Below are 19,665 nucleotides of genomic sequence, written 5' to 3'. Positions count from 1 at the left end.
CCTCTTCCCGTAAGCATTCACTATACTAGACATTCCTTCAGACTTCTCAGTGAAGACTGAAACAAAGAAGTCATTAAGCATCTCTGCCATTTCCAAGTCTCCCATTACTGTTTACCCCTCCTCATTGAGCAGTGGGCCTACCCTGTCCTTAGTCTTCCTCTTGCTTTTAATGTATTGATAAAAAGTCTTCTTGTTTCCCTTTATTCCCATAGCTAGTTTGAGTTCATTTTGTGCCTTTGCTTTTCTAATCTTGCCTCTGCATTCCTGTGTTATTTGCCTATATTCATCCATTCCAACTTAGTTTAGAAAATCAGACCTATGTTGATTTCAAATCACATAAAAGAAGACAGACACCTCTTTAATATTCATTAATGCTGCTTAACAAAGGTCACACCAGCTAGATCTGGTATTAAATGTCAGCCTTAGCATATACAGTTGTCTATCATGATCAAATTATTTAAATTCACAGCTTTTGGATGAATTCTAAATTATACTCAAGAGCAGAACTAAGTAAATATTTTTGTATTGTTACAAGAGTCACAACGCTTTCTGCAATCAGTTTCCCGGTCTCTTTATTGACTCTGCAAAATTCCTTTGTAACTGTCAGTATTTCTTCACAGGCACTATATTCATATTAAAATGCTTAGTAGCATTTAAATTCCTTTTAAACAGCAGTTTTCTACGTCTATCTTTACTTGCTTTAAAAAAGTAAATTTAATATGGTTCCCATTCTTAGGTGACTAGACAGCTTGTGTCATTTTTTCCATTATTAGCTTTTATAATGTACATAAAAGGAGAAATATCTGAGAATAAAAAGTGTACATTTGTGAGCATGAATTGCTTTAATGGAAAATTAAACAGCATTTCAGAAGAGAGCTCAAGATTTCCATAGCATTCAGTGCTAAATAGAACGTTGGCTTGGATCTCTCTCTGTTATTCCCTCCTGGTTTGCAAATGATTTTAATGACTTTATCTGCTGAGTTCTTTAAGGTTCAGCCAAACATTTCATATACACAAAGTACATTGAAACATTGAGTCCGGGGAAGAAAACTGAAACAAGTATTTGAAATTCAGTGTTGAGGCTGAACCATATCCATACCACTGACTTCTAGATTCTAGACATACCATGCTTGCTTGCTGCTGCCATATGTACTGTAAATTTCCAAAGGTATTAAGATCCCATCTATTCTCACTTAGCCACTTCTCTTCCCATGTCTACTGTCTAAACTGAAATCAGATCAGTTCTTAGATTTACGTAAAGGTAAAAGAAAGTAATCTAATTTAGACACCATTTCATTTAAATCAGTTTTTCCTCACAAAAATAACTGAAAATCTATTTGTTCATTTTACACTGGCATGAGTTGTATACGAACATTTGGACAATGGTGTCAATATACCTAAATAGTTTTAAGATAGAAAAGCAAATTATGATATTCCCTTCCTCACATGTCTTTAACTGCTCTTGCATCTATCTCCTTTCATCTCTGTACAGAACAAACACTCTCTTATATTCTATCGTCTTAATGGCATCGCCTTGATCCCACCTATTTAAAATTACTGCCCTGTCTCTCCTTTCCTACAAAATACTTGAGCATGCCATCTGCCCTCACTATCCAGACTTCCTCTGCCTCCTCTCACTGGGATCTCCTACGGACTGCCTTCCACTAAAACTGCCTTGACTATGTTTCTAAGGCCTCCTTACTGAGCCAAAGCACATTTCTATTCTTATAAAACATGATTCTGATCTCACACTTGTGAGAATTGGGACTTGAAATCAATGGAGTTACAGGGCTGATGACAGTTCCAATCATATGATCTCCACAGAGACACGACCTTACAAGACCTCTCTCTCTTGGCCTGCTCGGGGGCCCAAAAACCCAGCCACATGGCACTCGCCGAAAACACACAGACCAAATGCAACACACAACTCACAAAATCCTTTTATCTCCCCACAGGATCTGCAGCTGCTCTCTCCAAAACTCCCATTCACCTTCCATCTCTTATTTGGAAAATCCTCATCCTCTTTTCCCCCTCATTTCTATTGGCAAACCTCAAAAGTTATGTCCTTGTCCTCGGTCTAATCCCCCTCCCCCTTTGTGTAACCTCCTCTGCTTTCATGGGTTTACCTACCATTTTTCTGCCACTGACTGTCAAATCAACCTCTCAACTCCTTATCTCACATCTCAAGCTCTCTTAGACATCTCCTCCTGCATATCCCATCAGCATTTCAAGTTCAATCTATCCAAAACAAAACTATTCTCCTTCCTTTTCTATCACTATTCACTAGAGGCTCACACACTACACTGCTTCTGGAGCCCAAGCTCAATGCACTCACAATGGGCTCCTTGCATTCCTCTATTCCCCACACAAGATTCTGGTGTGCCATCCTCCCCACACCTACTCTAGTGCAGCGACTTCCTACAATGTCCCCAGTACCCTCCCTCAGACCTAAGGCTCTGCATACCCATCCATGCCAGGATCCCCCATTCTCATCCCCCATGCCAAGGCTCTGTGTGTGCCTTCATTCTCCCTCTCTTCCCTATGTCAGGGTCTCTGTATTCCCCCATTTTCACCTCCCCTATACCAGTCTCCCCAATTCTCCCCCCTTCAAAGCCCCTGTCTTGCCCTGGATTGGAAGGCTTGGACAGAAAGCTGGTGCCCTATCTTTCTCTCTTCCTTTCAGTGTGTAGGTTTTTGGGAAGTGAGGGATGCTAGTAGAGATGAATGAATAAAGTTTGATTCCCTCTCCTTTCCATCTAGCTTCCCCTTCTGGCTGACAACCAACCCCACAACCATTAGGCATCTCTCAGAGGGAGAGCAAGTAATATTTTTTTAATTGCTAAGGCATGTTATACATGTTCCCTGTGTGCTACCCTTCCGTTTCCGGGACATATCTAAATATGTAAATAGTTAAAATTGTATAATGTGTAACTTGTTAAGGTATTTATTGTCTTGCTGACTGGGAGAGGAGTCATTCGGGGCATTAACATTTTAAACTCTAGTGGGACAATGGTTACAGTTGAAATGGGTTCTTGTGCTGGAAAGCTTCATGTGTCCTTCACGTCTCTTTTCTGGTTTTCTGATTAGTGATTTTGGTGACAGTTCGGCTCACTGGTGCCTCAGATATTCCCTCGTGTTTTAAAATTGATTTTAAAATGATCAATTGTCTACACTACATGAAGACAAACAAAGAAATGTTATCAAGTTGAGTGCAGGGTCTTGCTTCGCTTGGCCAACGACTCAAACCCTTCACCTCTTCTCCCAGGCTCACAGCCTCAGTGCTATTTTTAAACCCATTTTCTCCATCTCTCTCCACTAAACTCTGTTCCCACATAACCAGTATGTTCAGTCTCACCTTCTACAACCATCATCATCTTGCTGCCACCTGCATCTCGACTTTCCTTCCCTTCCACTGTCCCACCCCATCTGGCTCTCTATACTGCTCACAGACCGTTTTTTCTTTTGCTCCCACTACATTCTTCTCCCACTCTCATCTTCACACCTTTCTTTTCACACTGCCCCTGTGCATGGAGACATTTCCCTCCCTCCTCTTTCGACTTCTTCCCATAACCCACTTCTTCCATGAAGACTCCCCAGGTCAGTCTCCTCACCTTCCTGCCTTGTGAAGTAACCATTTAATGAAATGTCATTTTAAAAATTAAATGTTAAACAATAACTTTGGGTTCAGACATCAGTGATTCTGTTGTACTCACACAGGAGCATAAGGGAATGTGAACCCCCAACTTATCCCCTGCACAATCTTTTGGGATCACTACTCCCCACCATAAGCAAGCAGGTGGGTAGAACATGCCCGGGTGGGAGTAGGCTGAGCCTTAAGCTTAACCCCACCCAACACACTGGTCAGCAGCGCTGAGGTGGTGCAAGATGAGGAGTAAGATGTGTCCTGTAAAAAGCTGCAGTAAAATAGTTTCCAATTAAAGCAAGGAGCACTGATTTCTGAAGCAGTGCACGGACATGTGGCCCTTTGCTCAGGGCTAGAAGCAAAGGGTGTTTCTAGATCCCAGGGAATAATCAACCACTTAATTAAGTGTATGTACTACATTCACGTACAATTAGCAACTAACTGATCACTAGCAATAATGGCAGACAATGTACATTTGTATTAGTTACAGTACATAATTCTATATGAACCTGTTAAAACTGTAGCACATCTACTTATTAATGACATACTGTGAGGATTAGGAGGATAACAGTTTGGACACATTTGAAGACAATTGTTTAAGTGAAGGGGATAAATAACCCATTTTAACAAGCACTCTCTGAATTGCTCTAAAATCTTTTCCTTTTCTAGGCTGCTTACTTAAACAGTAAATGATTCCATTTTGACTGCCTCAGCTCTTTAAATGATGTTCTTCCTGAGTGGGTAGGGTGGTACTGATGCATTTACCCTAGGTTAGAAGTTAGCTAAAGACATGTTCTGTGAGATAGACTCATAGACTCATAGGTCAGAAGGGACCAATATGATCATCTAGTCTGACCTCCTGCACAAGGCAGGCCACAGAACCCCACCCATCCACTTTTATAACAATCCCTAACCCAGGACCGAGTTATTGAAATCCTCAAAATTGGTTTGAAGACCTCAAGCTGCAGAGAATCCACCAGCAAGCGACCCGTGCCCCACGCTGCAGAGGAAGGCGAAAAACCTCCAGGGCCCCTGCCAATCCGCCCTGGAGGAAAATTCCTTCCCGACCCCAAATATGGCGATCAGCTATACCCTGAGCATGTGGGCAAGACTCACCAGCCAGCACCCAAGAGGGAATTCTCTGCAGTAACTCAGTTCCCATCCCATCCAACATCTCCCCGCAGACCATTGAGCAGACCTATCTGGTGGTAATCCAAGATTAATTGCCCAAATTAACGATCCTATCATAACATCCCCTCCATATACTTATCAAGCTTTGTCTTAAAGCCAGAAAAGTCTTTTGCCCCCACTACTTCCCTCGGAAGGCTGTTCCAGAACTTCACTCCCCTAATGGTTAGAAACCTTCGTCTAATTTCAAGTCTAAACTTCCTAATAACCAGTTTATACCCATTCGTCCTCGTGCCTACATTAGTACTAAACTTAAATAATTCCTCTCCCTCCCTAACGTTAACCCCCCTGATATATTTATATAGAGCAAGCATATCCCCTCGCAGCCTTCTTTTGGCCAGGCTAAACAAGCCAAGCTCTTTGAGTCTCCTTTCATAAGGCAGGTTTTCCATTCCTCGGATCATCCTAGTAGCCCGTCTCTGAACCTGTTCCAGTTTGAATTCATCCTTCTTGAACATGGGACACCAGAACTGCACACAGTATTCCAGATGGGGTCTCACCAGCACCTTATATAACGGTACTAACACCTCCTTATCCTTGCCATTCCATCCTCAGTGTATAGCGGCCCCACTTCTTCTTTCTTTGTTTTCTTCTTATTTATGTGGCTGTAGAACCTTTTACTATTGGTTTTGATTCCCTTTGCAAGGTCCAGTTCAATGCAGCTTTTAGCCTTCCTCACTTTATCCCTACATGTTCTGACCTCACCCAGGTAGCTTCCCTTACTGATCCTGCCTTTCTTCCATTCCCTGTAAGCTTTCTGCTTTTTTCTAATCCCCTCTCTGAGTTGCTTGCTCATCCAGCTTGGCCTACAACTCCTGCCCATGGTTTTTTTCCCCTTTCTTGGGATGCAGGCTTCCGACGGTCTCCGCAGGTGCGACTTAAAGTAATTCCAGGCCTCCTCCGCATTTAAATCCACAAGTTCCTCCGTCCAATCCACTTCCCTAACTAATTTCCTTAACTCTTTAAAATTAGCCCTTGAGAAGTCGAAAACCCTAATCCCAGATCTACAACTGTTTATCCTTCCATCTAGTTTGAATTGAATCAGCTCATGATTACTCGAACCAAGGTTGTCCCCTACCACCATTTCTTCTACGAGGTCCTCACTGCTCACCAACACCAAATCTAAAATGGCATCCCCTCTCGTAGGTACTTCAACTACTTGATGAAGAAATCCATCCGCTATCACACCCAAAAAAATCTGACCCCTAATATTCTTGCAAGCACTCGTCCTCCAGTCTATATCCGGGAAGTTGAAGTCCCCCATAATCACACATTTCCCCTTTGTGTTTACTTCATTAAAGACATTAAAGAGGTCTCTATCCATATCCAAATCAGATCCCGGTGGTCTATAGCACACCCCAAGCACTATCTCAGGGGAAGCTCTAGTTGCTTTTTTACCCAGTGTGATTTTTGCCCAGACAGAGATGAACAGTTATTTACACAAGAAAGTATTTTGACATCAGCCCACTTCAATATAATATTCTAATAATGGGAAAATATCATGTGACATGATAAAGCCACCCATACATAAGTGAATTGCTTCCTTGTTATTGTCAACCACTTCATAGGACTCTGATTTGGCATCTTTTCCATGGACTTTTATTAAAAAGGTGCCAACTCTTGGTATACTCCTCCTGACAAATATTAACAAATCAATAGGCCCTGATTCAGGAAAGCATTCCTATTTAGCACATGCATAAGTATTGTTCTGAACTGGGGCCACAGGGAACTAGAGATCTTGACCCACAAATAGAACGATTTTAGTAAATAAGGTTGAGCATTCACGCTTTCCCACATGGGTGGGTACACTTGCCTGTAGTAAAACTGTTGAGTATTTTGAGCTTCAAGAAACAGCAAAGAGCCATGTAAGGGCATTACATCGCTGGCTGGAAAGGAGAGTTATTTTTTGCTAGAAAATAAATTTTAGTATATTGTTTAAGGGGGAAAAGGAAAGACTTTGCCAACAAATAAGGTCTGAAAGAAAGCATGCAGTCTCTATAGTTTATTACACTGCAGTTAAGTAAAACAAACCAAAAGCTACTTTATTAGCTTATAAATTGCAACACTATAAATATTTTCTAAAAACCGAACACCGTACAGAAATCTGGAGGATATGACTGTCACGTTAGTGTACAGCATTAGTGGAATTGCCTACCTACACATAGCTGATGTAAAAATCCCCATTGATTAGCTTCCACCCTGGAACAGCAGAGAGGTTTGGTACCCAATTTTTTAACTTGATTTTAGCTACCCATGAAAATACCCAGGCAGGGTTCTGCAAAATAATGAGCCTGCTAAACTCAAAGTTCTCTTGTTCTTTTGGCAAGAAACAGCAGCTTTGGGGTATTTGGACTGGGAAGAGAAGTTAGAGACTGCAGCTATTCCCTAATCTAATTAATTTGTTTATAATATGTACACAATTCCTATTTACACAGAGCAGAAGTGACAGAAACAACAAGACTACAAGCAGGTAATTCCACCTGCAGAAGCCACAGACAAGACATTGCTGTGCCTGGTCCTGTCGCTGGAAAAATCAGCTCCCTTTCTAACCCTCTTTGATTTTCTCCTGCTTTCAGCGTGATGTCCCCATGTCTGTCTGTCCCTGGTACTCTCTGGAAAAAATCCCTCAGTCCAAAGCACAACAGGGCTTCTGCTTACAAGATGTGGCCCTATAGGCATCACCACGATACAAGTAACAAATATGACAAAGGGCTTGAGCAGGCTTCTGTGAAAGTTTCCATCCAGAAAAAAGAGTGCGCGCTTGACCAAAACAATAGCCATATGGGGAGATTTTGAAAGGCATACAAAAAGGGCAGCTAGGTGCCCAACCCCCACGTTAGGCACCTAATTCTCATCTGTGCTTTTGAAAATCTCCTCTCCCTGACAATGGGGCTCTAGCCAGCCCTAGTGGAATCCTTTGGGCAAGGGTCTCTGAGTCAGACCCTCTGCTAATGTCAATTAGCACAGCTTCATGGAAATCACTGGGGCTACATTTACACCAGTCGACGAGCTATGTTGAGGCTACCTGTGTTTAACCCTACCTATGGAGAGCTTCATATCAAGCAGTTACTATTATTACCAATAGCAGTAAATCATTTTGTTTAAAAAATAGTTTTGTTGTTCACATATCGTTATATTGGCTGAGGAAATATGCTGTGTTTTTGAAAATGATAGCTGAGACACTGAGTTCTGCCCAGTCAAATTGCATTATGTGATGTTGCCTTATTGAATAGAATGGGGTTGTCTGGCAGAGCAGGTAATCCAGGACACAAACCGTATATAATCAGATTTTAAAAGGTAAACACTTCAGAAAATTGGCTTTGACAAGAATAATCATAAGGGTCTTTTCTTTTTCCTTTTTTTAAAGAAATGCTTTATTGCCTCTACTATATGAAATTTTTTCCACAGGTAAATTTCAAAGGGCTGGCCATCTTAAAGTCTACCTCATGTGGCTGTGCTGTTACTTGACTTCATGCCAAGCCATTTAGTATCTCTAATGAGGAATCACTATTTACAAGTGAAAAATAATTTTTCACTTTTAAGACTCATCCATTTATTTTGGAATATTACCACCTTAACTTCAAAATTACATTCACTTAGTACAAAATACATGCCTGATCTGTGCCTGCAAATTCCATTTGCAAGACATAGACTGACATACACTGGTACACACATGAACATAATCCACCATGTATATCACAACTAATATCTAAAAAGCTGCTAGAAGCTAGGGATAGGTAACTTAGCTGCTCCATTTTTATCTCTGAACTTTCCCTGCACTATTAGGATTATTGAAGTGTAGAACTGATAAATGAAATTGTTTTCAATTGTTCACTTTATTAATGTAACTTCTGTTCACTATTCACTACACTTGCCTATACTGTAACTTCTGTTCCATATTGTAATTCAAACCCCATTTTAAAACACTCACTCCATTTTGTAAAAGCTTTCTCCAACCTTCATTTTTGCAAACCCTGCTGTAATCTTATTAGTTTAGTTTAGATGTGTGAATGAGGTATGTATGAATGATGGAATCAACCTCCAGCCCCAGCCTGTCCTGATGAGATAAAGTTCAAATACCAACGGCTGAAGACCTAGACAACAGCCCTAAACAAAGTAAGAAGCATCTACCCTAAAAAGAAAAGGACAACAGAACAACAGAAGGAAGATCAAAGCCAGGTTCAAGGCTGAAAGTCACGCCTGCAATTGATGGGTGATCAATCTAAACCCAGAGGCAGCGTGACACAGCAAGACCTATAGACTTTGAATCCAAACTAAAAGCCTATAAAAAAGAAGGATGCGATGGGTAACATTCTGCTGCCATCATGGAAGAACATCGGTGCCTGCCCAACAGAGATCCAGCTCAGCCTTGTGCCCAGCTTTCCTGGCCAGTTAGCTGCCACAAGCTACGAACCCAAGCTGCAAAATCAAGCCATGAACTTAAGCTATCTTCAGGACTGGTAACTATGCAGCAGCTGCAGAACACCTGATGAATGTGGGTGTGTGTGTGTGAATGTGTGTATGTGTGTGTGTATAGGTATTAGGTATAATGTGAATGTGTGTGTGTGTGTGTGTGTGTGTGTGTGTGTGTGTGTGTGTGTAGGTATTAGGTATAATGTGTGTGTATAAGAATTAAGATATTAGTTATTAGTCATAAATTGTTATCATAATAAATGGGGCATCTTTGCCTTGTCCCCTTTAATAAGATCCTGCTGGTTTTTACTGGTCTAACATAAATGGTACAACAGAAGCAGAACCAAATGTGCAGAATATCTTTTTTTCTCAGTGTCCCACAAAAAGGACATACTGCACACTCTTAATCTAACTTGTTGAGATTTTGTCCAATCTCATGCAATTACAAAATTTATGCTACCAGACCAACTGCACCAATTATTTGTTGTTTTGTTTGTCCATCAGTCCCATCTTAAGTGCAAGCTTTGTCTTTTCATGGAAAGCCAGTGAGTGGGAAGTATTTTCTTATCTCTGATAAATTATTGATCCGAATTCCTTTCATCTTCTGTAAAACAGAATTAAGTTACCAGCATGGATGGTTATGTATAAAATAGCATGTGTGTCAACAGTTCATTAATGGCATTCCATTCAACTCAATGACTGTCCCTCTATCTTATATATAAGATCCAGGAAAAGTCTTGTGAGTGGATATAAGACCATTGTAATAAAAAAAGCAAACAAGGTGATTTGAATTTTGGAGGAGAGCATGGTTTAGCAAAGCATGGCACTCTGGAGTTCTATATTCTACCACTGATTCTCTGTGTTATCTTTGGCAAGTCCATTAGCCCCTCTGCCTCAGTTTCCTCACACGTATTTACCTACCTCACAAACACACCATGAGAATTAATACAGCAAGATGCTTTGAGATCCTGATATGAAAGGGTCTAATATGCGCAAAACATATTTTGTTCTTCAGTTTCAAAATCTTTATCAAATGGGATATTCTCTCTTTGCAAAGCCAGAAGTGGTTTGGATCCAGCTAGACTCTGATCTAAAATACTAAATTTGGAGGGAGGGTGGTTGTTTGTTTGTTTTTTGCCGTGTGGGAAAGACAATCGGCTTTGGTGTTGGCCTATCTCTGACCATGATAGACGAGAATAGGCGGCTAAAGGAGTAAGGTCTGCTGGTGTCTAAGGTATGGAGACCAAAGACAAGATTACAGATCTGAAGCATGGCCCAGTAATTTGTGCACTAGCCTGGCACATGGGAGACTTGGGGTCAAGTTCCTGCTCCAGTGCAGACTTCTTGTGTTACCCTGAGCCAGTCACCTAGGGAAGTGAGGCACAGAGAGACTCTCTGTAAAATGAGGATAAGAGCACTTCCCACACCTCAGAGGGGTGTTTGTGGAGAACTACATTAAAGATTGTCAAGTGCTCTGATACTACAGCCATATAAAAGTATTTTACACAGAAATAGTGGTCTTTCCTGAGCTTACACATCAGTGGTTAAGGAAGCTATCTGCCCCTGAAATAGCATTAACATTTAGAATTTTGGAAAGTTTGAGGCTCCTCTATATCTGAAAGTGGTATGTTGGAGCAGAGAAATGCTTTCTAAACAGACTGCCCACTCCTTTGAATATCCAACTGCATTGCCTGGTAGACAGCTTGTCTGCTGGGTCCTGACCATCTGCTGAATTCAAGTCCCCTACCACTAGGTAGTCTCCAGAGCACAAGAAATTTAAGGTCAGCAGCTGATGTGATCTAGTTGGGAGGCTACTCTGCAATGAATCTTTAAAATTAGGTGGGTTGTGGATTCAGAGAGATGAAGATGAGTACTGCTAAAAGATAACAGTAAAGAGGAGCCAGGAGTTGTTGCTGGCTCATGCATAGGAACGAGGAGCAAGTCTCAAAAATTCATCATCAGTTTCAGATAAGCAGCCAACTTTTGGGACACTTATTTAAAGTGAACTTCCAAACCTTCTGCATAGACTCATCCTCACCATTGCATCCTGATCAGATACATCAGTAGGAAAATATATTATCTAATTATTGGTGGGTGAAATACTAGATGTTTGTAGGTTCAGGCCATTCAGTTCAGAGTAAACGTCCAGAAGCACTGATGCTTTTCTAGGGAGAAAAGCAGAGTTTATAGTTAAGGTATTGAAATGGGTACCAGCAAATATGAGTTCTAGTCCCAGCTCAGGCACAACTTCCTCTGTCCCTGAACCTCCTTGTGCTTCAGTCAGGGCCAGTGCAAGGAAGTTTCACGCCCTAGGCGAAATTTCCACCTTGCACCCCCCACCCAGCTAATCCCGGCCCCCCATGGCAGCTAACAGCCCCCCACCTGGGGACCCCCCTCCACAGCAGCTACCCCCCCCCGCCCACCACAACAGCTAACCCATCTCCACCCCGTCCCCCCACGGCAACTAACCCTGCCCGGGGAGACTCCCCTGTCCCCCCACGGCAGCTAACCCCATCCGGGGAGATTCTCATCCATCTCCCCATGGCAGCTAACCCTGCCTGGGGATACCTCCCCCGCCCCACCCACGGCAGCTAACCCTGCCTGGGTTTTCCCCCATCCAGCTCACCTCGGCTCCGCCTCATCTGCTGAGCATGCTGGCGCCGCTCTAATTCTCCTCCCCGCCCAGGCGTGCAGCGCCAATTGGAGGAGACTTAGAGCAGAGGCTGTGTGCTCAGCAGAGGAGGCAGAGTGGAGGTGAGCTGGGGCAGGGAGCTGTTCCCCTGTGTGCCCCCTCCGTTACTGTGGGTAGCCCTCCCTGCGCAGCCCCCCCCCCAGCTCACCTCCACTCCACCTCCTCGCCTGAGGGGACTTTTAGGCGTCCCCAAACACTAGGCGCCCTAGGCGGCCGCCTAGTTTGCCTAAATGGTTGCACCGGCCCTGGTTTCAGTTTCCTCATCTGTATAATTGGAATAGTATTAGCCAGGCTCACAGGGGTATGGGAGGCATTGGGGTAGAGAGAGAAGTGTTGTAAAGATAAAGCATTTGTATTTTAAAAACACACTTAAATCCTTGGATTTAAGGTACTACTGTATATATATCAAATGCAAATTCTTATTTATTACCCAACCTTCTTTATTCTGGAAGTCTCACAAGATCAAAGTTTCTTTGAAACAATTCTGGTATTATCTATTTCAGGCAGCATGAAGATACCAAAAGAACAATCTCCCATGGTACTGTGATCCTTCTGTTTCCAGTCTCAGTCAGGACCAGGAAAGCCAGAGTTGCATGAAGAAAAAAAAATAGGTAAATGGTTTCCAACTGGGGAAAGGGTTAGCTTCAATACAAGCTTTGAGCAAATATTTGGGTTGATTTATATTTTCATTAAAATGACAGAAATTTGAGAATAAAAATACCTATTAGGTCATTTACTCCATGTCCATACCAGCACTGAATTTATTCCCTACAATGTATTTTATAAAGCTTTTTTCTAGTCCAGTTTTAAAAGTCACAGCTATGGGGACCCAACTTTGCTTTTCTTGGGAAAGTTGATTTTGATTATTAGAGGAAGTAATTCACCCATCTGCACAAGATGTAGCAGATTTAGTAATAAATACTGAACGTCCTTGTAATGAATATTAATATAAAAATAATGCATATCCAAGCCATGAGTTGTGTTATTTAAATTCCTTGTTCTGTTTATCAAACTGTTTTAATATTAAGGGATAGGTGAATCTCAAAATATTTGGAAGTTTGGTTTTGATAAGACTGCAAAATTTTGGAGGCTTATCTGAATATCTTAGGTCTCGAAAGCTGTGTGGAATTTTTAAAGAGCTCTCCCACACATGCACATATATAAGAAATATTTGGTACTTTCCATTTCTGGCCCAGCTAGAGTGGACCACAAGACCAGCCTCTCCCTCATTTTAGTATCAAATGTGGGAAAATGAACTTGAAATTCTATTTCCTATTTATTTGTAGGCTTTAAGATGCATCAAGACCTCTAGAAGATATAATTCTCCTCCCTTATCCTCTTTAGAGTGTTATTTGTCATAAGGAATTAGTGACTGAAGGTTGTTTGGGGGGCAAATATTCAATTTTATTCTTATTTTTAGCAGAACTGGTTTGTCCAGCCTTATTTAACATTAATGTAATTTGTATATCCATTGTGAATGCAACTTTAGTTAGTAAGGAAAGTGTTTCATATGCACTTGTTAAGATCAACTATAGCTTTCAACAGTGGTGATTTGTATGTATTTTAAAGTGTCTGATAAAAATGAGACACAACATAGCCAGGTAATACAGTTTTTGTATTAATGGGGCTGATAGATCAACATGTTTTGAGGGGGAAAGTCTTTGAATGAATGATTAAGCTACCAACTTTATAGTTTGTACCTAACGAAACCATCTAATCTGTACTTTCAGAAATGCCTGTTTTAAAAGAAGTGTGGTCTAAAGCCTCACAGTTCTGATGTACACGTACTTTGTTTCGCAAGACAAATGGTCCCCAAATTTTGAAGGAAAATAAACACAACAAAAAAACCCACAGTTTAATAAATTTATAATTTTGCTAGAAATCGTCTCTATCATAACAAACAGTAACCCTCTAACCCCCTTTTTTGTACTACGACTACCGGGATTTTAACAGGCCACTTCAGCTTGAATGGTCCCTTAGTTCAGTATAAGCAGTTACCACGTATTCTATCTGCTAAATCTTGAATTTGGCTGTGACACTCTTAGTACCTTTCCCAGACCTGAAGAAGAGCTCTGTGTAGCTTGAAAGCTTGTCTCTCTCTCACCAATAGAAGCTGATCCAATAAAAGATATAACTTCATCCACCCTGTCTTGCTAATATCCTGGGACCAACATAGCTACAATATTTCATATGATAAGATCTTTATTTACCGCATATGATGATTTTTATGTTGCAAGGAGATTTTGTTCCTGTTTGGTCTTGACTGAGGGAACACTTCTTAAAAAATTTCTGTAGTATATATACAGTTTCTGTGGCTGAGAAGTAATTGCTACTCAGTGAAATCTTAGGGTGCCGTCCATGTTAGGGTTTTTTAGTTCGACGGCCGTGAAGTTGCCAGCAGTAGCAATTAGCTGTTCATCATTTAGAACAGATTTGGGGGAATGGGTTTGAGAGAAATGCAGAATAATAAAAGTAAAAAAGTAATAAATAGAAATACTCTGTCCATTTAATATTTACTCCCAAAAGATGCTTAGGGAAAAATTCCATGAAGCAGCTACAGTAAACTATATGCCTCTGACTTAGCTACATCAGCCTTGAGCTCTGGCAGCAATTAAAGTCATCAGAGAAGTGCTCTAAACATACCAGGAAGTATATACTCATTCACCCATGACTATAATTGCTTCAAAAGACGGTGAAGAATGTGTGTTTTAGACAACATTTGTCAAAGCTTATTGGATAATTACTGAGCATCTTAAAAATAATTATAGATCTGTGAACAGATATATACTTTCCTGAAACTATTAATTTGAATGGAAAGGTGTCACATTAAGAAAATATTACACATTGTTTAATCTTCAGTCAAAACCTTTTAACATTAAAAATATTTGTCTTTGATCTAATAAATGCAACATATTCAGTTTTATTCATCATGAATATTGTGTGGCGAATCCAAGTTATTCAAGTTTATGGTTGCTATTGCAGCTATTTAATTTACACAATGCCGTAGAATGTTCTGGTTTTCTGCTGGTATCATATTCTGAAGATTCCTTCCCCCCAATATTTAAACAACAAACAGTAGAAAATCCTGGTACAAGTACTTGTTTGAATTTCCTCTGAAGCTCAGACACTAATTATTACTGTACTTGCATAGTTTATGACACAATTAAATTACAACCCTGTACATGCTATAGTACCATCTATAATCTTATATTTATCTATCATATCAACACTCTGGCTACAATACCCTATCGATACCATCGTATTCTATCCAGTAGGATTGAGCGCTGTCTTTAGGGTGTCAGTAGTAATAAACAAAAGTGTGAACTATTGTAGTTTTATTTGCTTTTTACAGCCATGAATCCCTGTTCAAAGCAGTAGAAAAATGCTATTCCCATGCAAGTTCATTAGCTTTCAAAGCTAGATGAGTCAAGAGAGGATTTTTAGAGTATATGATGATGTTAGCCAGATCTACACCGAAGGACCTTTACAACTAATTAAATATACCAGAAATCAGAAAGTAAAGTGATAAAATAAAAACAATCTCCTAAATTACCAGGATATTTCACAGATTAAGATATACATAGAAAAGATCACACAAAACACAAAACTAATTCTGATTCATTAATCTTCCTCCTTCCCCATCTGAATAATTATTCCTATGAGCTAGCTATAAAATGTATAGTTTGATCACATGTAAAGATTGGCTTTAAGTCCCTGTGAGCAAGCTACTTCACTCTGAAAGGTGTCTCATTTCCAGCATGAAAATTCTGCCATTCAGACATAATCAGCCAAACCAAGCAAGAACAATGTTCTGCATTTAAAAGGCTTAATAATTCAGAAAACATTCAGAGATGGCAGAGCTTTAGTAAATAAAAAAAAGTTTTTCAAGTGCTGTGCCTCTTTCACAAGGAAAATCTCTCATAAAAAAACCTGAAAAAGTTGATGAAGTAAAAAAAAAAAAAAAGTCCACAAAGTTTCAATATAAGCTGAAAGAACAATTCCAAGTTACTAAAGCATCTAATGTTTTAGTGGGACACACCAAGTTAAACTTGAGGCTCAATCCATTGTACTATTTTCTTTGTTTCTGTATATTTATTAACATAAGTTAATAAGTAAGTATGTAGGAGGAAGTCTGGAACATTTCAGTTCAAAGTAACAAGAGCATCACTTACCTAAAAATAGGTCTTTGGAGATGCTTTTTCTTGATTGTAACACAATCATCCATTTAAAGGGGGGGGGATGACTTCTTCCTGAAAATAACTCCAAAAAACCCAGGGAGTAATCTGGAAACTTGTTCTTAGCTACTGTGCTGCAGAGAGCACACAGAATGAATTTTTGGTGCTGGGGAAAGACTCCCTCCCTCTCTCTGATAGTTGAGCAAAAAAGGGCCATAGAGGCCACATAAGACAGGCACGTCTGTGCACTACCAAACCGTGCAGGCTATGCAAAAACACTGGAGTCAAGTTGATTGAAGCAGGGAATTGTACTGGATTCCTTTCAGCTGTGGAAAGAAAGTGTGAAACTTTGCCAAGTGTTACCCAGGTAAAAATGTGTTAGAGTATTCCAGCCATGAGAACACTTCTCGCACATGCTGGTCAAAGTCTTAAATGCAGTCTCTCTCTCTCTCTCTCTCAAACACGCTGTTCCAAGGCTCAACTTTTTCTTCAAAATAAAAGTTGTGCAGCTGCCTCAACATTCCCATGCAAGTACCTTCAGAAAGTTTGTTCTGCTAAAAAGTATACAAATTAATGAAGACTGATGGATCTTGTTTGTGGGGCTGGCTCCACTTCAAGAGATCGTAATTATTTTACAGTCTGGCTTTTATTCACTCTGAATGATGTGTGGATAATAGCTATGCAAATTGAAGCACTGCTCATAATTTTTGGCACTCGTGACCTAATAACCTACAGTTGGCTGAAGCAGAGTATGGTGTTTGCAGCTGGTGGAACCATTACTACACAAACCCAGACCTTCTCTACGTGAGCGAGAAAAAGAAAGACTGCCGAGTTCAGTTGACTACACTAATGCACCACTGTTGTTTATACCAAAAGACTTCAGAGAATTCAAACAGATGAAACAAGATGTTAAGAGCTGACTGACCTCAAACTAGCATAAATCAGGAGGAACTTAAACGGTAGTAATGCAATTAAACTGGGGTAAGTGAAATGGTAAAGAGGCCACAAAGAAAGCCATTGTAATTTTATTTTTTGTGACGTTAAGATTGATATTCCACATGATTAAATTATACAATGTAAACAAAACCAAATTAAATCTGGAAGGTGTCATAAATACAGCAGCACAACCAAACAGCAGGATAAGTCATGCCAAGATGTGTCCTAGATTTTTTTTAAGTGTTTAGGTTAAAAAAAAAACACATTGCATATTAAAAATTATTAATTCTGCAAAATTCCCATGAAAGAACAATACATATAATCAGCAAGAAATACTATTTAGGTTTTTACACTGCTCCCGTCACAGTGGTATCTGAGCAATTTAGTGCTCACTCTCTCATTGTGCAGGCCTCCTAGTAAAATCTCAAATGTTCTCTTGAAAGACATCCCCTTGAAATCTCATCTACCGCTTACTGGCAACCACTTCTTCCTTAGACTCTTGCAGAGCAATTTTCAGACATGCATGGCATGTAAGCACTAATTTCCCATTGACTTTTCATGGCATTTAGGCATCTAGCTACCATTAGTGTCTTTGAAAATCTCCTCCTAGATTGGATATTTCTTGTTTATAAAGCAGATCAGTAGTTTCAGGTGGGTTGCCCAGGGAACACACAGAAACTGATCCCCTCACTATGAAAGATTCTGTTTCTGCATTAGCTGAATAATTTAAGCAGCAAATTTCTCTTATATGGAGAAAACCTAAGAGTATCTGCTGAGATCTTGCAGCCATTTAAAAAGGTCAGACAGATGGCTCTCTCCAGTCATTCACCGTAATCCAGTATTTTCTCCTATACTTCAGTTAGACCCAGATGTAGAGAAGAGTATGGAATCCTCTGAGATCATTTAGACACCCTGTAACTTTGCATTAAAATCCAGCTCCCCAAAATCCTCAGGCAGCTCCCCCAACAGCTATAGCCATGGACCACCCTGTTGGGGACAGGGTCACATTATGGAGGAGGATTCATTTCAGATGGAAGGAGTATAATTTACTTGTGAAATGCCTGTGTGGCTTAGAAAGGAATTATGCCAAAAAGAGTTCATCCCCCAGCCCAACAACATGTGTAGAGGAACTTCAATGAGATCAGAGAAGGGACAGATTGTCACAAGAGTGACAGGGCCACCCTCCCATGCTCAGCAACTCCCACCTGTGTCCATCAGGTAAGGTTGGCCAAAAAATTTATCAAAAACATTTGACATAAAATTTAGGTTTTGATTTAAAAACATCTTTCATAAGAACTGTCTGCTTTCCATGGAAAATTTAAACTTTGTGGGTGGATTAAATAATAAATATTATTACTATTAATAAATACAATAAAAAATAATAGAGGAACATCCAAACCCAAAAAGTTTCAATTTGAAAATGCCACTCTGATTCCTCATGGAAGCTGTACCATGTACCATGTCTCACGTTACCATTCTCCTCTATGCAACTGGACCTCATCTCCCATGATTCATCACAGACAGGGACTCCCTTCGTGCAATCCAAAGCCTCGCCAAGAGAGGAGACTGTGGTGTATCATCAGAGATGTAGTCCTGCTAGGAAACCAAACCCGTAGGGGAGAATGGGGATGTGAGGTACCTTGGTAACATTTCAAAATTGTATATTTCAGTTTTCATTTCAAAGTTTTTGACAAAGATGTTCAGTTTTTTTTATTTTTCACCGAAAAAATCTAAATTTTCTACAGGGAAAAAACCCCAAATATTTTCTGACCAGCTTTATCCATTAGGTTTTACACTCCCTCACCTACCTGCTTCCACACTATTAGATGCAAAAATGTGGATTTAGCTACTTAACTATAAGCATCTGCATTTGATATTTTGGGCTTTAATTCACTGAGTGTCATAGTTTTTATTTAGCATACAAAGGAATTTACAGGTGTTAAACTTCCCCATATTGTTCACAAAGTCCAACAGATATAATTGGAGTTAGATTTTTTTAAAGTCTATATTCTGGAATAATTACCTATAGCAATGGATTTCTACACTCATTTTTTAAAAAAGCCCAAATCTGAAATTGAAAAGATTTAAATGAGATTGCCATCTCATCTTTCGCTTCAGTACTTTGCCACAGATTCTGTTTAATCAATGCATAGAGGAAGTTACTCTTTAATATGTAAATGCAAAAAATATTAGAATAGTCAATCAATGGTACTGTACCTTGCACAGCCTTTAGCAAATGTGTAGGTGGATATGCCATGTGCACAGGCAGTGAAATTCACTCCACCTGCACAAAGCCTGAGTATTCGACTTCTCCGTGGGGAAGAAAATATGGAGGAGCTAGGGAGGTGAAACTCACCTACCCAATCTAGGGTCACAATATGGGACTGCCTTTCAGTACTTGAGCTAGAATAGTAGTCACAGCAAGTACTTGCTAGTTTCACTGGGCTCATGGGATCTCATTAGGATCCACAGCCCCATGGCTGGCCTGCTCTGAGACATCCCCCAGACTGTACCTAACTGGCCCTTCTGCACTGACATTGCATAGCCATGCAGCTGGGTGTCCTCTGGCACAGCCCCCTTGTAAGGTTTAAGTTACATGGGGGACTTCGTGTTAGCCC

At 40.3% G+C, this 19,665-nt stretch overlaps 1 protein-coding gene across 5 annotated transcripts in view; it reads right to left on the bottom strand.

Moving 5' to 3' along the window:
- Window positions 1–19,665, bottom strand: part of PDE1A (phosphodiesterase 1A) — a 287,403-nt gene that overhangs the window by 205,588 nt on the left and 62,150 nt on the right. The window contains exon 1 of one of the 5 annotated variants that reach the window (XM_050916415.1): window positions 16,109–16,497. The exons of the other annotated variants lie outside the window; for them this stretch is intronic. Within the exon in view, the coding sequence (XP_050772372.1) occupies window positions 16,109–16,161 (53 nt within the window). The 5' untranslated portion in view covers window positions 16,162–16,497. Of the gene's footprint in view, window positions 1–16,108; window positions 16,498–19,665 lie in introns of those variants that run through there. 5 annotated transcript variants of the gene reach the window in all.

Source organism: Gopherus flavomarginatus, chromosome 10 (assembly GCF_025201925.1).
Source record: "Gopherus flavomarginatus isolate rGopFla2 chromosome 10, rGopFla2.mat.asm, whole genome shotgun sequence".
Classification (NCBI taxonomy): domain Eukaryota; kingdom Metazoa; phylum Chordata; order Testudines; family Testudinidae; genus Gopherus; species Gopherus flavomarginatus.
Note: the sequence above shows the minus strand (reverse complement) of the source record. Positions and strands in the feature narration are given on the sequence as shown.